We start from the raw sequence: 24,425 nt of genomic DNA on the forward strand, positions 1-24,425 counted from the left end.
TTAAGATTTTATTTGACAGAGAGAGAGATCACAAACAGGCAGGCAGTTGGGGGGGGGGGGGGTAGCAGGGTAGCAGGCTCCCTGCTGAGCAGAGAGCCCAATGCGGGGCTCGATCCCAGGACTCTGAGATCATGACCCGACCCGAACTGAAGGCAGAGGCTTAACCCACTGAGCCACCCAGGCGCCCCTCCCTTTATCTTTAATACCAGAATATTATTAATCCCAAGACACCTAAACTAGGCTCCAGGCCCCAGTTACTAACCAATGACACTGGTATATCCTTGAGCCCCAAAAGAGCTCAGGGACTCTGAGAACAGGAGAACACATGAGCGTGAGGATCCACAGTCAGGGTCAACGGCCTTCCTCAGAGAACTCCACAGACACTGGTATGGATCTACTTCAATCCTCTCAGGGTACCTGTATCCCCCACCCAGACCAATTCAAGTACAGACTAATTGTTAAAAGTCCAGTATCCCATGCAGCGTATGTATATCCTCTCCCAACATAACCACCCAATCATTCTCTGTGACATCGGATAATCGTCCCCTGCACACCAAGTCAGATGAACTCTCCAGTAACTTGTATTTATTAATAGTTCCACGTGACACGTTGCTGGGAAGGGTCTGAAAACCGGCAGTTCACCAGTTTGTAGGAGGATCTCTATGCCAGCTAGGAGCTCCTAGTTGGGAGCACAGGGTCATACAATCATACATTACAGGGAGCTATGGCACATGGAACATAGCGGCTCACCTCTCCAGCAAAAACTCATCGGCTCCCAGTCCTAGATACTATGGTTCTTTTCGACTCTTCACGGGACAGCCAAGGTGGAAACTGTACAACAGGTATCCTGGGTAAATAATTTAGGAAACGGGAAATGTCTGATGGATCACCCAAAGGAAAAAAGTCCCCTTTGTTACCCAAGACAGGCCAACCTGATCCAAGGGACTTTCCCTCTTGGGCCTTAAGCCAACTAGAAAACCAGCCATAGTGAAGGCTCCCTGGTTTCTTGTGACTGTTCTGCTGGCATCTTCCTCTAGATATTTATTTATTTATTTATTTATTTTTAAGATTTTATTTATTTATTTGACAGAGATCACAAGTAGGCAGACAGAGAGAGGAGGAGGAAGCAGGCTCCCTACTGAGCAGAGAGCCCGATGCAGGGCTTGATCCCAGGACCCTGAGATCATGACCGGAGCCGAAAGCAGAGGCTTTAACCCACTGAGCCACCCAGGTGCCCCAGTAGCTTGATATTTAAATATTGTAACATAGCCACTGCACTGAGCTAAGATCCAATTAAGGCTAGAGTAACAAAAGGAAATGAGATGGATAAAAAGGAGGTTTGGAGAAACCATGATGAGGAAAAGAGGCCAGAAGTGGCCTAACTAAAGGGCTCCAAGAGGCCGAGAGCCGAAGCCCCACAACAGACGAGCACGACACGCACGCTCCACTGTTTCCAGGAGCGCCGGCAGATAACTGAAGCTGCCTCCCCAGGCAGCCATCCACGAGCTCAAAGCCCACTTTGTCAGGTGCAGCCAATCAACCAGACGTCCTCTCAAGACCCAATGTAAAGACACTGCTTAGTAACTTCCATCTTCTCTATTGTACGGGACCGTAACATCTGGTAACACGACTGGATCAACTAACCGGCCATCCCTACAACAGAGCAGAAGAGCGCTCGGCCATAACAAGGAACAGGTCCTAGTACCACAACAGGCAGAAGCCTTGACAACATTACGGTAAGTAAAAGCAGTCAGACCAAAGGCTGTATGTTGTAGGATCCATCTATACGACAATTCCAAGACAGGCAACTCCAAGGGGACAGAAAGCAGGCATGAGTCTGCCAGAGGCAAGGGGGTCGGAGTCGTGGAGGGACTGGCTACGGGTACTGGGTCTCTCTGTGGGGCCACAGAGCGTGACAGTGTTGAGGGTCGCACAGCCCTGTGTGTACACTTCAAACCACATGGAGAATTTCATGTTATGTGAACATGAATTTTATCTCCATTTTTTAAATTTGTATTTTTTAAGTATAGCTTTTCTATGGCTCCAAAATTTTAAACACCAACGGTGCTTACTATGGCAAAGACGTGGAGCAGCTAGAGCTTTTATACACTGCCGGCTGGGCTGTGATTTGATACAAGCCTTTGGAAGCGATCTCTGCGGAAGAACACCGTGACACACACCATGAGCAGCCATTTCACTCTGAAGTACACGCCCAAGAAAGACACAGTCGCGGGGTCACCAAAAGACACATGGAGTATTCATAGTGGCACCACTCATATCGTTCAAAACTGGAAACAACCCAACCGTCCATCAACAATAAAATACAAACTGTGGTGGATACTGAAATGGAATACTATACAGCAATGAAAAATCGGGGCTCCATGCACCAACGTGGATGACTCTCACAGACATTAGGATAAACAGACAAAGTGAGTCATGGCAACAGAAATCAAAATGTTGGCCACCTTCCCGGAGACGCTGACTGAAGGGAGCCATCGGGGAGGCTGCTGGGGCTGCTGCCACCGCAAACACTGATACGGAAGGTAGTAGTTAATCCTACACCAGGATACATAGGATGTATGCAACTTACAGGAGACATATTTCAATTATATAAATTTATTTACAAAATGAGAACAAAATTTTTTGCCAGAAGACTCTACACAACAATTAACCAAAAGCAACAGGCCAAGCCAAACGCCCTGGATGAAATTACTTGCCTGAGAAACAGTTACCAACCCAGCAAAGCAGCAAGTCACAGGTGCACATTTTACAACGACAACCATTCTTGATTTTTACGTTTCTGCCTAGGTCTCTCTTCTAACCATACGTGAACACGCTGTTCTGCAAAACACGGAAAATGAGTGACGCTTGCAAATACAAAATTACTGTTCATTTACCATCTTCTATGAGAGGACTTCTTTAAGCACACACAGACATGCATATGTGCCTATGTATACAGTGATGACAGAGATCTTTGAGAATCTGTTGAAAAACATGAACATTTCTAAGAGAAAATGTATACACACTAAAACACAGACAATTCTGTACATGATCGCAAAGTTCATGGATCCTCTAAAACTCCTACCTGGACCCCGCTCTAAGACCAACGGCCCAGCCACGGGAGGCAAATGTCCGCCTGTACCAGCACCCATTACAAGTAATTAAAATGACCACTTCCGGGGTGACTGCACACGCAAGGAAGGAGAAAGGTCAGCTCGTTAACTTCATCTCCAGCACAACTGTTAGAGGTGGGCGTGCCCGCCGGGCCACAGCGACATCGAAGTCTATGATGAAAGAGACTGCGTGGTCCGAGGACGGAAGTCTCCTCTGCGGCCAGGAGGTGACAGTGTGACACCGGGGGTCTGAGGCCCTTCAGTTAGGATACACTGTACATCTGAACAGCAGGGAGCCCCTTCAGCCCCACCTAACCATGTCCTCTGCCCCTGAAACCCTCAGGCCAAGGGGAGCCGTCCACTTGCCAGCGTGCACACGCGCACACGCACGCTAGCACTGCAGCCCCCCGCCGGGAGCAGCAGCGTGTGTGCTGACGGGTGTGGCACATCCTGTCGCACGCGTTGTCGGAAAGGCCAGAGAAACCTGGTGCGCCCCACGCGGCCCGTAACCGGCCTTGCACTCGGCTTCCCGGGACGCCGTGCAACGGGAAGGCGAACGCAGGAAGGGATCCTTTTCCTTCTCGTTCGGTGAGCGGCAGCGAAGGGGAGGGAAAGAACTGGGGGGCGCGTGGCCGGAGGGAGCGGGCGGGCAGCCGGCGGGAGGCTGGACGGGTGTGTCTGTGGCACACGACAGGCCTCGGGCCTCCTGGAAGTCGCAGTAGTAGGACTGTTCCCTTGAAACCAGGCTGAGGAGGTCATGCCTGGCTCCTAGCCGCGTCTGCTGAGCACGTCGGTCATGATACATGTTCCCGAACACATCTTTGTTGCTCACTGCAAATCTCCCAGCTGAAACACGGTTAAAGTACTTTTCTACAGTAGTACGGGTAACGGAATAATACGTGTAAACATGTAAAGTCAAACAGAGTGAATGGGATGTTCAAAATCCACGCAGGAGACCTCCGTGAACTAACTCCTCTGGCGCTTCGACAGCTCTGAGTTCGCACCTGCCATTTCGCATGTGGCATCAAACACTTTCTTTACAAAGAAACTACTTCAATAGGATGCCTTCCAAGAGCAGAAAAGTCACGCCTGCATCCAGGGGGCAGGGCACTCGTCCGGACCCCTTCTCTACACTTGTGAGCACTTGGCCTTCACGGGCTGGCAGCGGCCGTCGGCTCCTTGCCATGCCCCACCGCCGCGGTGCAGAGCGGCCTCGCCCAACACAGCTCCACGCTCCCCTTCCCTGGTGCCTCTGGTCCTTAGTAAGCCGTAAGCGTGGCTCCTGGATCCCCTATGAGGGGCCCCGCTAGGCCCTGCGCCCTGTACTGGGTCCCTGAGTCCTGGGAGGGCTATAGATGCTAAAGGTTCATGGCTGTTCCCCTGAAATCACTCTGCCAACTCGAAGAAGGTGTGAGAACAGAGCCCGGCCCTTGTGATGTTTAGAGACAGGAGAGAGGAAGAGCCTCGTTGCTGGAGGAAATGGAGAAGCCGCCGGAGGGCGAGGCCGAGAGAACAGTCACGGAAGGAGCCGCCCAGCGCAGGACCTGGTCAAAGGAAGGAACTCCGCCCCCAGCCCTCCGCCCCGCTGTGGTGATGGGGGGCATAGCCTGCTGGAGGGGGTACCACAGAGCTTCCAAAGAAGAGGTGCAGACAGGAAGTGCAAGGAACTCACAGCATTGTGGCCAAGGGGAACAAAGACGGGGGACCCACTGCAGAGAAGGCGGTGGTCCTGCTGGCCCTGCACGTGGCACATGAAAGCCACACACAGACACACGGACTGGAGACCAGGTCCAGCGAGTCTGCCTGTATTCACTAAATACGGGACTAAAATCTCCCTGTGCTCAAATGGTATATACTTAGCTTCTACTGAGTAAGAAAAAACCTGGGGCTCCTGGCTGGCTCCAACTATAGAGCAGGACTTGGTCTCAGGGTTGTGAGTTCAAGGCCCACATTGGGGGTAGGGTTTACTTTAAAAAAAAAAAAAAAAAAAAAAAAAGCAAAATTAGGTCTAGTATTACAAGATAAAAAAAAAAAAGCTTTTACTGAACACTGCCCATGTTGCAACTACCTACGCAGTTCTGTACATACACGATCTCCCTGCAATCCAGACACAAACCCAAACAAGCACACGCTACCCCTCCCATGAAGGACAGACAAACTGAGACATAAAACTGAGGGAGAAGCGGGGTCTGGACGTCCCTCCCTGCCCACTACCACCACAATAAACTACTAGAAAACTGTGCGGGACACAGGAAGCAACTGCTTTCATCCTGACACAGGCAGCACCTAGCCACGACCTCTGAGCGGGGGACAGATGAAGTGAGCCCAGTGCTCTGCCAGGGGCCATTTCTGCACCGCAGCACAGGGAGGGTAACCGAGAGCCTGGTGGGCTCAAGAAGAACAGAGAGGCGGGACAGCTAGAACTTGTCAGGAGTCGTGCAGAGACAAAGTTCCAATCCCCCCATGGAGCTCCCCTTGAACATTTGGGCATTTGTATTCATTAGTTCATTAAAACAGTCCTGCCTGGTGGCTCACAAAGAAAAAATTATTTTTTATTTTATTTTTTATTAACATATAATGTGTTATTTGCCCCAGGGGTACAGGTCCGTGAATCATCAGGCTTACACACTTCACAGCACTCACCACAGCACATAGCAGCGTCCGTCACCCAGCCACCCTCTGCCTACCCCGACCCCAACCCCCAGCAACCCTCAGTTTGTTTCCTGAGATTAAGAGTCTCTTATGGTTTGTCTCCCTCCTGGGTCCCATCTTGTTTCTTTTTTTTTCCCTCCCCTCCCCCCACAACCCCCTGCCCTGCCTCTCAACTTCCTCATATCAGGGAGATCATGTGATAATTGTCTTTCTCTGGTTGACTTATTTCGCTAAGCATAATACCCTCTAGTTCCATCCACGTCGTTGCAAATGTCAAGAAAAATTACTATTTTTAATGGGCCTAGATCATCATCTTAACACTTTAGTCTCTAAAAACTAACTCCAGAACTTAGCACAAAGAATTAAGTTAGGAAGGGCTACAGTGTCACGATGCTGATACAGGGTCTGGGCGGGCTTAAAATCCAGCCCCACAAACACGCGGGTAACAGGCCAGCAGGACCCAGTTCGGAACCGCAGTGTGGGACAGCAGGGGCTTCACAGGACCAACAATGGATTGAATATAAAGACGTTTACGAAAACCACGCGATCTGGAATGTGCTGTGTACACCATGAGGAAGCAGATGCTGGCGACTGGGCAGCGAACATTTGTCCCCTCGTCAGCAGGCGGCAGGTCACCCAAGGAGCTCATCGGGTCAGTCTGACCCTGAGAGTTTGTAAGAGCCCCACCACAAACCTACTTGCCAACAATCTGTGCCTTAGGGGCACCTGGGGGGCTCAGCCAGTTAAGCGTCTGCTTTTGGCTTAGGTCATGGTCCCAGGGTCCTGGAATGGGTCCCGGGGTGGAGCCCGGCGTCCGGCTCCTGGCTCGGCGGGGGGGTCTGCTTCTGCCTCTCCTTCTGCTCATGTTCTCGCTTACACGCTTGCTGTAATAAATAAATAAAATCTTAGAAAAAAAAAATCTTTAACAAAGTCAGCACATGATCGCTCACAAGTTTTGTATGGGTACCACAGCATCACGATACCTGCTCAATCTACCAGGTTACACTCATTTTCTTCAGTGTATTTATTTACTGTCCAGCTGCTACTTCATCCCCTACCCCAACCAAAACATCTTACAGTAGACTATGCATGGGGTGCTCATATCGGAACAGACAGATACTAGGAAAGACACAGACTGGTGGTCTGGACAGAGCAGGACAATGGTCCCTGCCCCTGTGGCCCTCATGAGAAAGACCAGCACAGACCAGTACATGAAGAACATGGTGTTGGGGGTGATGTTGGGAGAACAGGTCATCGCCCAAACTTGGGGCATGGCCAAGTGCCTCCAGAATCTGAGTTCCAAGCCAAGATCTTGGAAAATGCCATGTCCAAAGTCACACCCAACAAAAGCCATGGCTGCAGCTGTAGGTTAGGGATCCGGGAGCGGCTTTAACTCAAACAGCAGAGAAGCCGGACACAGCCTCGCTCCAGAGCAGGTGGGGAGCCCAACTGCTGCAAGGGTATGCACCTGGGCAGCACCTGAGCCCCAGGAGACCAATCTGGAAGCTTCTGTTGCAATCCCAACGGCGCTAACTACAGTCCAGGAGGTGGTAAGACTTGAGAGCCATAAAAAGGTCAAGAGGACAGAGGCTGACTAAATCGCACACGTAAGGTTAGAGGAAGTCAGTGGCCACTTCTCTTGCTCAGGTGACTGAGTGGGAAAGTGACACCACTTCACGGAGACGCAGAACACCAGAGAGGCGGAGGCTGTCTGTCCGAGGGACGGCATGAGCTCAAAGTAGAAGTCACTTCAGTTTGCTGTTCGTTATTGGGGACACAGGCGGGAGGTGCTTCCCGCCTGCTGTCGGGGGTGGGGAGCGGGGAGCTGGACATCTGGAAGCTACCTCTGGGAAGGGGATTCATTAGTCCTTTACCAGATAGATGAGCTACAGGTATTTCCTCCCATTCTGCAGGTGGCCCTTTTTCGCCCTCTTGTTGATAGGTTTCCCTTGTTATGTGGAAACTTCAGTCTGATGCTGTCCCACTGGTTTATTTTTGTCTTCGCTGTGCGGCAGAGGCTATCGAGGAACCCTGTACACGCGGATGACCCGGCGATCTATGCCCTGAGCAGAGAATCAGCTGCTTGGCTAGAGATCCCAGAACGTTCCAGTCTGCCTGTTCGCTTGGACCAGTCTCCTTAGAGAAGAATTCTTCCACCTCCTGCCAGGATCGGGTGAAAGCCTCCTGACAGGATTCTGGGAGCCAAATAGAGAGAAAGCATGGCTAACTTCATCTAATACCCAATTTTGAGTGCAAGAGCACCATTTCCAGAGTAGAACTGTTAACAACCCACAATGGGGAAATAAGTTATCACAATAGCATTTCAACTGTTGCGGCTTTGAAGACTCACTGGTTAGGCAAATCCCTTAGATCATCAAAACTAAAGCCATCAAGACTTGAGCCATTCAGTTACTTCCTATGGACAAGATACCCTAGAGACTACAGCACAGCTAAAACTTCATCTAAATCACACAAGTAAACCTTTAAAAGAATGAGCCCAGGGCACTTGGGTGACTCAATGGATCAAACCTCTACCTTCGGCTCAGGTCATGGTCTCAAGGTCCTGGGATCAAGTCCCGCATCCGGCTCTCTGCTCAGTGGGGAGCCTGCTTCCCCCTCCCTTTCTGCCTGCCTCTCTGCCTACTTGTGATCTCTCTCTCTCTCTCTGTGTCAAATAAATAAATAAAATATTTTAAAAAATAATAAAATAAAAGAGTGAGCCCAGCCTGATCCCTGAGCCTGTAAGTGAAGAAGGCTGGAAATTCTCCATGGAGGCAAGTGTCAGCAAAAGCTCCACGGACAGTGGCTTCCGAGCAAGATCCTGACTGAGAAGCAGAGCATGTCGCTCACTAATGTTCACAACTGTGCCTGGCTCCCCCCATCCCAGCAACGTGACTCTTAAATTATTAGAGGCTCCTTGTCTGCAGAGTGCAAGCAGTAACAGCCCCCACTAACTGCCGTAGTAAGGGGAGAGGGCTTATTAGCAAGGTGTGTTAGAGACAAAGTCAGCGTCTGGTCCGTGGCAGCAGCAGTTAGGAGGGATACCCTGAATTCTCTAGGCTGCTGAAAGGGAGATGCTAACGTTGTTCTCCAAACTGAAATCCTGTAAGAACCCCCCCATTTAACTAATACTTCAAAAGTCCCACCATAGCCCTAAAAAAGCAACTTCCCTGTTACACTTCAAAGCTTTATGAATCTATGTCAAAAAAGGAAACAACAGACTAAGCTTCCTACTTTGGCAACATCTGGGAAGTCTGCAATGGGTAATTAAAGCCAATGACCAAGGGAAGCACAGTGTTCCACAGGATTGTCCCCAAACCTTGTCCTATAAAAAGACAGGACGCATTTTTCTCAACTGAAAATACACCAGCAGTACACCATTCCATTGCGATCTTACACAAAAGTTAAGAAAACAGAATACCCATCAGGCTGGCATTGTCTTCTTAATGACGACAATACCTGTCTTCTTTACAAACAATACTGTCAACTGACAGACAATACTCCATCAACTTTACAACAGAGTGAGATCTTCCCAGGAAAAAAGTAGCGTTAGTATGTGATACTCTAGCAGTATTTCGTTTCTGTTAGAAAAATTTAAAAAGGTTAAAAAACAGACCTTGGCGGAAATACGACATACTGGCCTCACCCTAGTTAACAAGGTCCTAGGTTTGTTCTCTTCGTTTGTTTGTAATGTCAGACAGGCTATACACAATACAACATTTCTCTGGCCCACGTGAGTACAAGGAAACTTTATACTCACGCCCCCTAAACTCAATACATAACTTTAAACAAAACTGTATGTGAAGAGGTCTCAAGCTGTCATCCGAATAAAATCTGTAGGTCACTGAAACCACCTCCAGAGTCTGGAAAGCACAGTGTCTGCAACGAGGGGCACGCTCTCTGCGGAAGTGACCGCGACAGCGCTCTCTCCCGCCAGCGCCCTGACTGCTCTCACAACCCCACACAGAGACGCCAGAGCACAGGCAAGGGCGGTCTAGACACAGCTCCGGTCTGAAATGTTTCCACCAGGAGCATCAGCCACCGACAGAACCGCATCAGACCCTCTGGGCGGCTGAGCCACAAGAAAAGCCTGGAACTCTCTGGAACTTGTTCTGGTTCCACTCTGCAAGGAGCTGCCCTTCGTCCATAAAATCCTCACCCCAGCAACTCTCGGCCCTTTTCTTCAACCATCAAGGCTCAGTTCCCCTCCTTGCTTCCTGGTTCTGGCAAACGGTCTTCTTGCTTGTTACACATTTTTGTCTGCATTTTTTCTAACAAATCCCTTGAACGCCACACCACCTTGTACATGCAGTATCAGGGAGCAGCAGCACACTTTCCATGTACAAACAACTCTTAACCATCCTGTATGGTTTTCAAAAAACAATACATTAAGCACTTGAAATCTCGTATTTCAGATTTTATAGGGAGAGTCTCTTCCCTGCGCTTTAGGGTTTTCGGACCCGGCTCAGGGACGGTGTCGATGTGTCTGATGCTCCCTTTCCGGGCAGAGTGCGCTGCCAGGCCTCCAGGGCTACAGCGCCTGTGGGGGCCGCACACACAGTCCAGTCCTGCCGGCTCTGGGCTCACCTAGCATGTGAGATGCACAGATCCTGAGTGCAGAGCTCCACGGTTCTTTACACGAGCACCACACGCGTGCGTGTACACCCCCACCCCATCCCTGGAACACGGCTACACGAGACAGAACACGCTCCCGCTGTGCCCTGACCAGTGCCTGGCCCTCTGTGACCAGTGCCTGGCCACCAAATGGGACCAGGAGTCCCAGTACTGCGACTAGAGGTCAGGGTCTCCTAACTTTATGGACACCGGTCATGCAAATGGAAACAAGGGGACACCGCCCCGCCTGTTTTCTGAGAATGGCAGTGCCTGAAATGAAAGCGCCACAAAAAGGTCACAAAGGTCACAAGAAAAAAACTACGGAATGATACCCCTCAAGCAAACAGACACAGATTTCCTGAACAAAACACTGCATATTGCTCTAACAATATATAAACTGGATAAGACAATCACGATCAAGTGGAATTTACCTCAGAAATGCAAGGTTGCGTCAACAATCAAAATGTAACTTACCTGGTACTTAAAAAAAAACACAGAAAATTTCTACAATCAATTCAAGAGACAGAAAAAGTACCTGACAAAATTGAACACCCTCTCATGATTTAAAAAAAAAAAAAAAAAAAAAAAAAAAAAAAACCAAAAAACAAACCCTCTTAGAAAACCAGGAGCTAGAAGAAGAACTTTTACATTCGACAGAGGACATCTATGAAGATAAAACTAGAACTAAACCCTGCTTCACACTGGAAACCAGTTCCCTGAGGCCAGCACGTGACAAGGACACTGTAAGGAAGGTGCCAGTCACGGGCCACAAGACAGGGAAATAAAAGACACAAAGACCAGAGAGAAAAGGAGTTATTTTCGGATTACGTGATTATAGATTTCTTTGAATTTCCTCCTTGCTCAAGTAAACCACCAGAACTACAGAGTGACTCACAGTAAGGCTGCAAGATAGACGAACAAGATTATCTACTTCTAATACTAAGCCAAGAACTGCACAGTTAAACCTACAAGTCAAAAACCCGTCCTTTCCAGTAGCATCAGGAAAGCGTGAACACCCAGAAGTCACAATACTGTCCCCAGGTCACTTCTCCCAAGTTGATGCCCAGATTCGACACAGCCCCAGGGGAAACGGAAAAGAAGCAGAAGTCTGTGAGCTCCAGAAGCTGCTGTCACTGGCAGAGCACCTCGCACACCCACCCCGACCACAGGACCCTGCTGTGGACTGAGCGCCCCAGGCAACACGGAGGCACGCCCATCGGAGCGCAGGGAAGGGGCCAGCAGAGCGCCGGTCCTCCTGCTCCCAGGGAAACCTCACCACTGCCTGGTTTCCCACATCGGACTCTTCTGAACCACTGACAGCAGGACACATTTTCTACAGCTTTTCGGGAAGTAACGTTATCGGAAGAAGTTACAGAAGACAGCAGATGTGGCACACAGACCTCAGTGCTGGCAGCGACAGTCAGGAACACCGCTTCGTTCATACAAATACACTCAAAGGCAAAACAAACATCCACAGCGATAACTGTTTCAAAACCGGACTCTTCTCTTTACCGAAAACTGGTAAGTTAGGAAATACAGAAAACTCAAATTTATAATGAATTCCTGACAGTATGAGCACTTACCAGCGAATCTGCAATGAAAGATTTGTGAACACTAGTTTAAAAACTCAGTTGTCACTAATCATTCGGGCACTAGAAAGAAGTTTTTTCACTTCCACAAAAGCCTCCAGGACCCTCTCATCTGCCTCTAGCAGTCTGAGCCTCCGTCGCTCCAAGCAGACGAGGTGACTGAGCGCAGCAGTGCGCCGCGCTCCCGGCCGGAGTCCAGCAGGTGCCGGCCCTGGGAGGGCCCGGCACACAGGGCAAACAAGCAGGCCCCAGCGTGCGGCAGCTGGGGAGAAGCGTGAGCAGGAGCGGGTGCTGGGGACAGATGGGGACAGTGGTGCTGACAGGAGGGTGTGGGGGCGGGGGACACACTACAGGGTTCATGTAATTACCGCTCCACGCGGAGCCTGGGGGCGGGGCACGAGATAAAGCAACAGCTGGCGTCCCCCGGCGCCCCGGCACTCGCCGTGAGGGTCCCTCCGGGGAGAACACGGGACCCTTGAGGCCTCTTCTCCAAACACAGTGAGGAAAGTGAGACGAGAGGAGAGACCGGTCATTGGAATACCCACCACACGAGTTTTCCGCTCGAGGGAGACGATGGCAAGGGCCGAGAAGGGCCGGCCGTGCGCTCTCGTGCGGACAGCAGAAGTACAGGTGCGCGCTGCACGGAGAACGCGCTGCACGGAGAACGCGCTGGCCGGGCCGCTCCTGGTCTCTGCCGGAGCACTGCCTACCGCCGCTCCTCACGCCTCACCGTGTGCTCAGCTCCCCCCGCCCGAACTCTGCAGCACCAGAAAGGCCGATATGTCCTGAACTCACCTATTCTGTAGACCACGATGCACTGGGGGTCCAAACACACTTCATGAGGCTTACCAACAACCCGGTTTAACCAAGGAGCACATCTGAGGAATCTAAGCTACAGTGGCTTGGTGGTTTCCAGGGCGCCCCCAGACAGAGGCACTGGTGACCAGAAGTGGGGACACGGGCAGACAAGGTGTGCAAAGCCGAGCGGGGGGGTCCCCCCAGGGAAGCAGAGAACACTGCCAAGTCAGTGAGCCGGGATAAGACAGAAAGGCTGGAACCACACCTGGGGAGCACGATCTTCAGGGGCAGGGAAAGGCTCACAAGAGCCCCGTCCTCACCCCTCAGAGACAACTTCCTGCTGACGGCTCTCCACAGACCTGAACGCAGGCTGCAGCTGTCCTCAGCAGGAACGCCCAGGTCTCCCTGGACGCTCCACAAACAAGCTCATTGCTCAGTGCCTTTGCCCCCAGAACTCCGATGCACGGAAGGCCTCCCCACCGTCTCCGCTGGCATGACTCAGCACCTCCTTTAGAAAAATGCCCCAGATTTCAACAATCACTGAGTGCTGATAACACGTCAGACCACATGGATTGGAAAAGCAGTAACATCTGAACTGGGCCCACAAGGAGCTGAGAACACCAAGGAGCGTAAGACAAGCGGAGAAAGAAGAGCAAGTTACTGGCTGTGCCCATGTGTGCAGAGCTGCCGCACAAAGATGCCACAGCCCAGCCCTGTCCAGATGAGAGAGACAGTGAGACAGACACACAGACACACACACGTACACCACACAGGGCCATGCCCTAGGGCAGAATCCTGAAAGTTCCGCCTTTAAAAAGAATGACTGTTGCAAGCAGAAGGAGCAGCAGAAGCGTTAGGGCGCCTGGAGAGGCTCCCCGGGCAGTGCTGTGGCTGTAACGGAGGTGGAGCCGAGGGGCGGCCAGTGGAGAGGACGCAGTCTCTCTCTAACACAGCTGGCACCGGGGCAAGCCGGGGACAGGCCGGACCTCAGTGCAGCACTCGTTCTTACTGTGGGCCTACTGTGTGCTGGGCCCACGAGTCGCTCCTTCGTGCTGGGCACTCAGAAAACTCGGTCACTCTTCTGGAAAGCATTTGACACCTTTCACCGTAAAGGTATAGATGTCTGGATTATTTACATACATAAGCTATAAAATAAATGCACACACTTACATAGAGATGTATTTTGAACATCTTCCCCACGAGTCCATTAGCACCTCAAGCTGTCAGACCGGATGGCCAAGTCCCAGAGGAGCAGCAGAGGCCCACGGAGACCATCCCAGGGAAGCCGAACAGGCTCTGGCAGCCCAACCGAGGCCCATCTGTTGAGAGAGCTGGGATGCGGCGTGTGTGTGGCTATAGGAAGACACTCGGCACCGAGCTGCGGCTCTCACCCCACCGTTCCTGAGGCATGTGGATCAGCTAAGCCATAATGCATTCATTCGTTAGGGTAATATTCATTCGTGCCGACACCCTGCCCAGGAGGAGAGCGCCTGCCCACCCCTGACCGCGCTGATTCACTCCTTAGCCAAGAAGACAGAACGCGAGCAAGAACGACGGGGCACAGTCTTCCCAGCTAAGTGCTGCGCAAGGCCAGGAGACGAGGCTCGGGGAGATCAGGGCGGACGCCAGGGCGCACGCGGTCCTCGCTGACACGGCTGAGAGGTCAGTCAGGCTCAGACCGGAGAGGCCAGGAGGAGCAGGCCACGCAGGCAAGGAAGGGGCAAGCTCAGGTATAGACGGCCTGACCGAGAAGAGCGTGGCTGTCTGAGGTGCTCCCAAGTCAGAACGGCCACACGAGTGATGAGCCAGAGGCCACCGGCCCGAAGCCCGAGACGCTGGGAGCAGTCACGTCGGGGGAGGCCTGGCAGGCCACGCTAAGGGTCTACAGTTTTATCCAGTAAGAGCCACCGGGGCGGAAAGGAGATAGCGCGGCCTTCTTGCTTTTGTAAACGCACTCGGGCAGCTTCGCGAAGGACGAAAAGGTGGAAGCGGGGAGCTCCGACAGGAAGCGACTCCCACAGCCCGGAGGGGGACGAAGGTCGCACGGTGCAGAGTGGATGTGGCCGGGAGGGCGAGGAGCTGCAGACTTGTTCTGAAGACCCAACTGTAAGGGCACGAAGACGGGCCCATTCCACGAGGCAGAAAGTGTCCGAGAGGCATCCCGGGTCTGTGGCCGGAGCGAGTGAGGGGGCGGAGACCCGGCATGTTTACTAAGACAAGGAGGATCTGGGGAGGGACAGATTTCAGGGGCACCGGTTACGAGACTGCTCGCTGGCCGATGAGCGTGGGGCGTTTCGGAAACATACAAACGTAGAGGCCAGGAGGCGGCTGAGCTCCGCGGTGAAGACGGGCCGCGCACAGAACCACCCGGACGCAGGCAGCGCGAGCGGGAGTTAAAAATACCGATGCAGAAAAAGCATGACCCAGCACACAAGTGAACGGTGAGTGGTATACTCCATCTCTATCCGCTACTGAAAGATCCAGAAAAAACCCTGACCGCACACTTAGCCCTAATGAGCGCAGCCCTCCCAGCATCTGAGCGCGAAGCAGACATGGCACATGCTCAGGTCACCAACGGACCTTCCGAGCAGGGCTTTCTGCATTCGGTGACCTTGAGACCAAACACTGCACCGCAACATCTAGCTTTACCTCGATGCTCGGGATTAAAGCCACCGCTAAGCCTAGGAAGTCACGATATAGTTGAACACATGTTACAACAAAGTCGGATTAAGTATGTGAAAACACTGTATTCTGTGAAGTGACCTAACGCGGTTTCCTTTATCATAGAGGTCCACTGAACTGTATCACAGAGACAGCCACAGATTGTCTTAGGATACCGTGAAGGTTTCAGTTCAAAGTATACAAATATAGCTCTGTTCCATTATTTTTAGCCTGTTCTACTAAGTATTTTGTGTCTTCTTAAATTGGGACACTGCAGTTTTTGAGGTTAATGTGACTGATAAAATCAAATGTGAGGTTTCGAATATCTAACTGAAAAGAGAGATTTACAGTCTTTGCACTTGAGCATTTTATTTTGTCTTTATCTAAAAGTGGTAACTTTTAAACTTGAAAATAACCATTTTAGCCATTTCTACACACCAACATCTTTGCCTTTATCACACAGCAAAAACTGACCAGAATAGAACCTAGGGCTTCCTGCCTTCCTGGCCTGGTAGAGAAGTGTGCTGAGAAGCTGGCACACTGGGTGCCCCCGGGGGAGGCGGTGTACTCAGCCCTGGGAGGGGGACAGGGTGACAGGCTCCTTATGTCATCAGAAACCTCCTCTTGCACATCCAGAAGCAAGACCACTTATCAGAGGGGACGGCCTGCTCCAGCCCTACGAACGCAATGATTCTAAGCCTGATGCTGTCCCTACCGCCCCCCCTCTTCCGCGCGTGCGGTTCTGCTCTCCTTCCTAACCCTGACCGCTATCAAAATGGCATCCCAGTTAAAAGGTCTCTACTCACTCGTTCTGCCAGTCAGCAAACGTAATGGGAAAACAAGCTGCCTCCATCAGTTGCTTTGGGACGAGCAAACACCTCAGTCTCGTGTCCTCTGATGCCCATATTTCTAGAGTCACCCTGAATTTCTTAAAAACCCAGCAGTCGGTTATTTTAATACCCCTCTGCAACTCGATTCATATATTGAGTCTAGGCCAGACTTAGTGGAATCAGAGCCTTATTGGCAAGGATCAGTGCTGACAGAGGGCTGTCACACCACGGAGGTGGCACTGTGCATATGGGTCCCAACAAGTCCGGGAGAGACCGAAACCTTCCACAAGTACAGCAGAGAACGCTCTGCCCCGGGGCGTTCGTTATTGGTCACGCTCAGTGACACTGCGGTCCGCATGCTCTCAGCTCTGTTACAGTTCCCATACCCAACATCCTTTAAAACTCAATGGTGTGAACTTAACTCAGCGAAATCTTTAATTTATGCCTAGTTAGGTGGTAAAGAGACAGGTGCTTTGTTCAGATAGCATTCTGCTGAAAGAGTGCTAACACCTCAGGCTTTAGAAATGTCTAAAAGGGGCACTGGCTTGGTCCGCGACTTTCTTAATCTCAGAGTTGTGAGTCTGGGCCCCACGCTGGATGCAGAGATTACCTAAAAAGAAAGGAAGGAAGGGAAGGAAGGAGAAATGTTTAAAAGCCTAGATGAGAGTGGCTAGATGATGCCGACAGGCTGGGAAGCGAGAAGCAATCTAACAGTGAAACTGTGGTCGGGTGCAAGCACCTCCACGTCCTGGAGTTTTAAGCTGGGGGCGCCTGGGTGGCTCAGTGGGTTAAGCCTCTGCCTTCAGCTCAGGTCATGATCCCAGGGTCCCGGGATCCAGCCCCGCATCTGGCTCCTTGCTCAGCGGGGAGTCTGCTTCCCTTCCTCTCTCTGCCTGCCTCTCTGCCTACTTGTGATCTCTGTCTGTCAAATAAATAAATAAAATCTTTTAAAAAAAAAATTTTGTATTTAATTCTTTATTATGGACTTCATCCCCCAGGGGTAACATTCACTAGTATTTTAAGCAGATAAAATATCTGGTCTTATTCATACACGGGTTACACAGCATTTCTAACTTCTAAACATGCTTCCCAAATACTGTCTTGAATGTTACAACGAAAACACTGTATTTCATTATTTATATTTTTATACAAATAAAAACCCTAACAGCATTAAATTGGAAAATACTTATTCACAGTATTACTGACCCTTAGTGATAAACCCACCTTAAATAACATGGAGTTTCAAATTAAATACACAATCTTTACCGCGAGTACAGAAAACCAATCTTTGAGTGAAAGAAGATCGCACCCCTCTTTTCCCCACCAGTCCTATTTAAGCTCAAACCAGTCTCTTTAGTCTTTAAGAACTTCCACATCACAGAACGGATATGGGTGCCTTAATTAAAAACACACAAAATAAAACTATCAGAGACACAGAAAAGATAACTTACTGAAAATGCGGTTCCATGAAAGTACTCTTATTTACTTTTCTAAAAGCTACCTAGTTGGTTTTATGCCAAGAGCTGTAAACCTATACCACATCAATTTCCATTTTTCCTTAAATTTAATTATAAATCTATTTGAAATAAAGTCTGAAAAACTCTTATCCACCTTTTTAGTACAAAAGCATGAATCTGAATAAAATTTAAACCAAAGAGATTTTTAAGTTACGTATACCTTTAGCCCAACAAACTGGGAATGGACTACAGCCGCTCTTCTCCATACAGACGGCACCTGCTGGTCTCAGGGCCACTCGGCCCGCCAGTTCCAGCCACATAAACTCGGGCCTCTCAAGATCAGACCAGGCGTCCGCGCACCAAGTCCCCGTTCACCGCTCCCACAGCCTTCGCTTCGATCCACAGCCACACTAAGTTTCCCCTGTGTGCTCCTTTTCTCAGAGCTTGAAGCAAAATTTGGGAGGTGCTCCTTCTGTAATATTTTCCAGCAGCTTGAAGAATGCCTCTCAGTTACAGAATCTTCTCCTGCTTCCGCAATCTGAAACACAGACCATCCTGGCTAGATTGAGCTCCGGAGCAGAATGAAACCAGCTAGTAATGTGACCCCAAGGGCCTGTGCTCCTAGATTCATTCAGGGAAGGGGAGAGGGAGGGAGGGAGGAGAAAAAGAAGGCCAATAGGCAGCAGCTGATTAATATGCTAATCCACCAGGCCGCTCCACTCGGCTGGCAGACCTCTGCTCCCAAACCCAACAGGCCATTCTGAAACTGAGTAAGCTGCAAATCAGGTCTGCCCCAGATCGCGTTTGTAGACGGCTCCTCCAACAATTCCTGTTTTGCAGTCATGCCTCTGGCCTTTCACCAGCTTAATTCTGACCTTAAGACTTATGATAATTGCCCTGATGAAAAATGAGTAATACTGGGGGGGGGAATCTTGATCAACATTAAAAACAAATCTGTAAAAACTATGTCTATAGGAACCCAGATATTTCCAAGGTAAAGATATTTTCAGATTGATAGTTTCAAAGTAAGTTTGCAAATTTATAAAGGTTCTTAAGAAAACAGGTAAAAACAAGAATTTGAAGTTACAAGATTCTTTTAAAACTAGCTAAGAAAATACCAAGGAATCCAAAATACCTGATTCCTTCATTTCAGAACATGAGTGAGTACTACACTCATGCTCCTAAAAAAAGAGGGCAGAAAAAACTCGAATAATCTGTACTAGTAACTTTGTTCAAAAAATGTAAAGCTACTTATACTCACACTTTTTCCACTCAAACTGAGAGGCAGTCTCGGGCATCTCTGAAATGTAGTTCATTAAACACAACACACTCTGGCAGTAAGACAGCCTGTTGTCAGAGCACACACGATGCACATGCAAGACACACGGTTCAGCTCTTCCATTACGTGGGTAATTCTGTTTGTAGCAAATCCCGTTAACGAAGAAAAAACCGAGTCCTCTACTTAACTGTAAACACGACTAAGACTTTACGAATTCACGAACTTGTGAAAACAAGCGCTGAAAAAGGCTAGGGGAACAAGAGGCCTATCTGTGTCCAGTGACGCCCAGGACGGCTAGTTTCAGTTCTGACACACTACTCTCGATGACGGCTTTGTCTCCAGGCCTTACATTCAGCCTCCTAAGAGCAGTCGGAGCTCAAATAACTGAGATGCCCCCAGTGAAAACATACCATTCACCAGCGTGAACTCTGACCCCAGGCGACACTGGGAAGCAGAGGGGCCCCAAAAAAACACAAGTGAGTGAGCTAGGAAAGAACCAGAAGAAACAAGCAGACAGATCACCATTGCCGAGGACACTAGGGACACGAAGGCCTGCTCTCCTCACAGGAGGAGGCCAAGCACACTCCATGATTAAGTCTGCTATCCGGCCCAGGCCCCTGGGAACGGCCTGGGGTTTAACCTGAACCACCAAGCCACAGACACAGCAACAGCACAAGCGAACCCCCAGTCTCTCTTGGAACTAAGGGCTCGAGTTACAACATAGAAGCTACCTTTACTAGTTGCCAACAGTATTTTACTCACCCAATTTTTACATCTTCTAAGCAAAATCAGTGCCGTCACAGCTTTGAAAGATGAGTTAAAGAGGGAGTCAAACAGCCTGGAAGAGACCCAGCTCCGCCGAGCCCACGCGTCGCCCCAGAAGCCAGAGGTCTTCATGTGCGCACACCCGGAACGGGCTTCTGAGCCAGAGCGACGGAGTGCCACCGCGCCACCTGCACAGCAGGGAGAGGGGCCGGAGCCAGGAAGTGGCGGTGGAGGCGGGGGCCCCCACAGCAGGAGAGGAGGGGACAAGAGCACAGATGTGGGAGCGCTGCAGGTGAGGGAGAGACCCCAAGTCTCTGGCTGCAGAGTGACGGGGGCGGGGGGTGGACAACACGACGGCCGCTTCCTCACCCACCTGCCTGCCCGCCAAGCTGATCTACATTCATGTCCGTGTCCAAACAGCAGCCCCTCCTGTGCCAAGGCCTGAGGGTACAAAAGATGACGGGATCCAAGGAGCAAAGACCCCTCCAGGCTGCCTAGCAGAGCCCAGCCAGAAGCAGCGGCCTGAAGAGCGGAGAAGAGGACGGGGCTCGGCCCGGAGGGGAAGCTGCTGCGCGGCCGGGCGCCCCCAGAGAAGAGCGGCGCGACAGGAGCGCGACCACGTAGGCAGCAAAGAGGAGAGCGCGCGCAGGCGGTGGGGCCCGGCCTGTGGCCAGAGGGCTGAGCCACAACACAAGGACGAGTCCCTCAGTGACGACATCACTCCTGCTTTCTTCCCATTCAACAGGAAAGCCTGATTACGCTCTTAGACCCCCGATCCAGTGACGTCCCGGGGAGAGGAGGAAAGGCTAGCGTGCCGTGAGGGAGACCGGGGGGCAGTCCTGCGACGCGCTCTCAGCAGGACACTCCACAGGCGGACGAAAGGCCGTCGTTCCTTAAGAAGTTTGTCTGACGCCCCCACTACACCCCAGTCTCCATGTCAGGAAAGAATCTGGTGTGTTCTGCACATACGGCCTTCTGGGCCTTATTACTGAGGTGGTCAGTAAGAGGCACGGGCCACACTGTGCACATCTGTCACCTCCAGGTAACAAGGAGATGGCAGGGGGAGTCTCTCTTCTCTTTTAGAGGCCGTGGCCACAGCGAGGCACCTAGATGCTCTTGGTGTCAGGACGTGCACGAAGCTCAGCACCGGCGTGGCCTGCCTCGACGCCGGCACCGCTCCACCTGCGAGGCCGCTCGCAGCTCAGGGGCTTCGTGAGTACGCACTGAGTGAGTGAGTAAGTAGAGAAACTGACCCAGAATCCAGGAAACCACGTGGACCACCTCTCCCCATCCCCCGTCAGAAACACATCCCGGACTGCAGCGGTCTGCTACTCCCGGGAGAATTTCCGCGGCCAACTTCCATACAACGTAAGTGACAATGCTGTGTGAGATGAGACAGAAATCCAGCAAACAAGGTGATGCGCCAGATCAGGAAGCAGAAAAGGGAACTCCAGGACCCTCCGTATGTGTGCAGTTCTGCCCAACACAGCTCCCCTACAGAGACCGGCCTTAGGTGAGAAAGTCCCTGGAAGAACTATTCAGAAGAAAAGTTGCTTCTCTCTCTCTCAAGTAAATAAAATCTTAAAGGGGGGGAGGAGCACCTGGGTGGCCCAGTGGGTTTTAAGCCTCTGCCCTCAGCTCAGGTCATGATCCCAGGGTCCTGGAATCGAGCCCCAGGTGGGGCTCACTCCTCAGCAGGGATCCTGTTTCTTCCTCTCCCTCTGCCCCCTCCACCCCGTGCTTGCTCTCTCTCTCTCTCAAAGGAATAAATAAGATCTTTAAAAAAAGAAAAAAGAAGCTGTTTATAAATGTCACCAAAGCCATATCTGACTCTCATGTTTCTCATGTAGTTACACGGTTTTATTTGTTGGCTTTACTAAGACTTGAGGGCAGTACTTCTTGGAAGAGCAAAGCCCCAGTAAATGCTTTCAAGTCAGCTAATGGGAGGAATGTGAGAGAAAACTGTAATTCATATTATATATACAGAATTCAAAATTTACCTTTCTTCTATGTTTGCATTAATCAAGAGTTATAGATTCAAGTAAAATCAACACCATTACACCACGAAAGCTCCGACTAGCAGCTGACCACCACAACACGCCCTCACTTCCAAAGCCGGGCATCACATCCTGAACTTAATTCTGTAAGACTCACAGAATTATCACTTCTTTGTCATTGTGCCTCACTATTTCCACCACAAGACAGAAATAACTTTTCTGAAAATTTAATCTATCAACAAAAATTAAGACTTGTTAAGGACTAAAGAAGTTTAGTCGTGAGGAAGGATATAATCACGTTCTGAAGACACAGCGATAACAGGTCTCGAAATACAACATACTCCAAAAGGTGACGGTATTACTCGCAGCCCTTGCAGCTTCCAACAACCGCCGTACGCTCTCCCTCCTCTCGCGCAGAAGGAACTCTGGGGAAGCTGAGGGAGGCACTACATTTCACTGAAAGACACAAAGGACCCCAGCTCTGTGAGACAAGGTAAGACTCATTTCACCATCCTGAACCTCAGTCCGTCACCCGTACGAGGACAACGGCAATACCTAACGTGAGCGGTGACTCCGCGCCTGTCATCAAGTGGCGAACGGCAGCATAAACAACACCAAAAACACAGTGCCACTGACACAACGTGGATGCCGCTGCAGGCCAGGCTCACGCCGCGCCAGGCCCTATCCTAAATACTTCAAGCACAGGGACTCGGGTATTAACAACCAGCTCCGTGAGGGGGCCTCTACCACCACCACCACCACCCCCAACCGTGTGAGAGATGATGAACAGAAGCGCAGGGCGCAGAGTGACCTGTCTGAGGCCACAGACCTCCTGCGGGGCAGGGCAGGGCGGGGCGGGACGTCATACACTCCCCTGCTGCAGGAATTCACCAACAACCAGCAAGTTCACGAGCCACACGGACACGCGGACATACCGAGGAAACAGGAAATGAAGCAGCATGTCTGATGCCACAGCTAAGTGGTCACTGGAAGAGCTGGCACCAGCACAGGGACACCTGTCAGGGCACAAACTCAAGCCACCACCTGTAATGACACTACCTCTGGAGGCTGCAAAGGCTTCCAGAGAAGCAGGGAACAGGCCTCACTTGGCGCATAAAGGATGAGTGAATCACAGCAGGAATAGGAGACGACAGGCCGCTCTCATCCCCACACAACACTCCCATTCACCCAATCCGGCGGCTCCCGTGACAGTCCTGCGCAGTCTGCAATCCCGCCCCCGGCTGCAGATCAGGCCACCGCGGGACATGCTGGACACGAGGCTGGGACTGGGGAGATGCACCAGCACCAGGAAACAAGCACAGCAATGAATGAAGCAACGCAAGGCGTGTCGGAGAGAAGGGAAAGCGCAGCTCTGGAGAGGCAGAAAATTCTGAAGTCATTATCAATTTCGACAATACCCAACTAGAGTATTTTCCCAGACACGAACAGCCACCTCCCGTGTGTTTTGCCACAGAGGAGATGAAAGCTAAATTCTAGGTTTAGACACTGTTGGGAGGTTACTTGCCACCAAATTAAAAAGAAAAAAAAGGCCCCTGAGACCTCAAAGAAGATGCCACTTGAGTTTTTCAAATATACTAGCAGAGGCCTGACAACACAGAACAGCTCCAGAAACTTGCCAAAACTGTCAACCTAACTGCAAGTGTCATAAAACAGAGGGGTGCTCCTAGCTAATACTGACCAAATAACACACACTAAAAGACAGTCAAGTCACGCTTTACCTGAGCGTTGCCACCACCAAATAAACTCTGTAGCTTCTGCTCTAGCGGCCTGCACATACGCAGCCGACTCACAGCACCACTTTGTCGCCACAGCTGACTTGACCCGGTCAGCGCGTTCCACCCACAGTGTGACCACTCGCCTGACCGAGCACACAGCCGGGTGCCCTGTGAGGACTGCGACAGAGAAAACCTCGGTGGCTCGTGGGCAGTCGGGTATGCGGGAACACCCACACAGCCACACAGGAAGGCCCGTGGGTGGCAGGGGCCCTGCAGGCGAGCGGGACCCGTCTCCCACCTACGCTGCCCATTTTCAGGAAGGATCAGGAGCATCGTTGGCGTCCGGTCCTCCCCCAGCCGTCTCCTAAGGATAGCCCCGAAGGAGGTGGTTCCTCTTCTCGAACACAGATACATAGCGGTGAGTTTTCTGGTCAAAGGCCCTCCTCCATGTTTTTGGTTTCCTCGCTCTGGTATCAACAGATACTCTTCCCACTTAGCAAGAAATTTAGAGTCATTTTTCCAATTCTCCCTAAAACTTTTTATCATTAAAAAATGTTAAAACTGGAGTGCCTGAGTGGCTCAGTGGTTAGGCCACTGCCCTCGGCTCAGGTCACGATTCTAGAGTCCCGGGATCGAGTCCCGCATCGGGCTCCCAGCTCCATGTGGAGTCTGCTTCTCCCTCTGACCTTCTCCCCTCTCATGCTCTCCCTCTCTCTTACTCTCTCTCTCAAAAAAAAAAAATAAAATAAAATAAAATAAAATAAGTTTGGGCGCCTGGGTGGCTCAGTGGGTTAAAGCCTCTGCCTTCAGCTCAGGTCATGATCCTAGGGTCCTGGGATCGAGCCCCGCATCAGGCTCTCTGCTCAGCGGGGAGCCTGCTTCCTCCTATCTCTCTGCCTGCCTCTGCCTACTTGTGATCTCTGTCTGTCAAATA

General features: G+C 51.0%; 1 protein-coding gene across 10 annotated transcripts in view; it reads right to left on the reverse strand.

Annotated features, from left to right (window-relative positions):
- The window catches only part of PTK2 (protein tyrosine kinase 2), a 247,182-nt gene that overhangs the window by 173,909 nt on the left and 48,848 nt on the right, over positions 1 to 24,425 (reverse strand). For 4 of the 10 annotated variants that reach the window (XM_059395222.1, XM_059395219.1, XM_059395218.1 and 1 more), the window contains exon 1: positions 17,935 to 18,267. The exons of 4 other annotated variants lie outside the window; for them this stretch is intronic. In XM_059395222.1, the coding sequence (XP_059251205.1) occupies positions 17,935 to 18,034 (100 nt within the window). In that variant the 5' untranslated portion in view covers positions 18,035 to 18,267. Of the gene's footprint in view, positions 1 to 17,934; positions 18,268 to 24,425 lie in introns of those variants that run through there. 2 more of the 10 variants (XM_059395220.1, XM_059395221.1) reach the window with 1 other exon arrangement.

The sequence above is a fragment of the Mustela nigripes genome, chromosome 3 (genome assembly GCF_022355385.1).
Source record: "Mustela nigripes isolate SB6536 chromosome 3, MUSNIG.SB6536, whole genome shotgun sequence".
NCBI lineage: Eukaryota > Metazoa > Chordata > Mammalia > Carnivora > Mustelidae > Mustela > Mustela nigripes.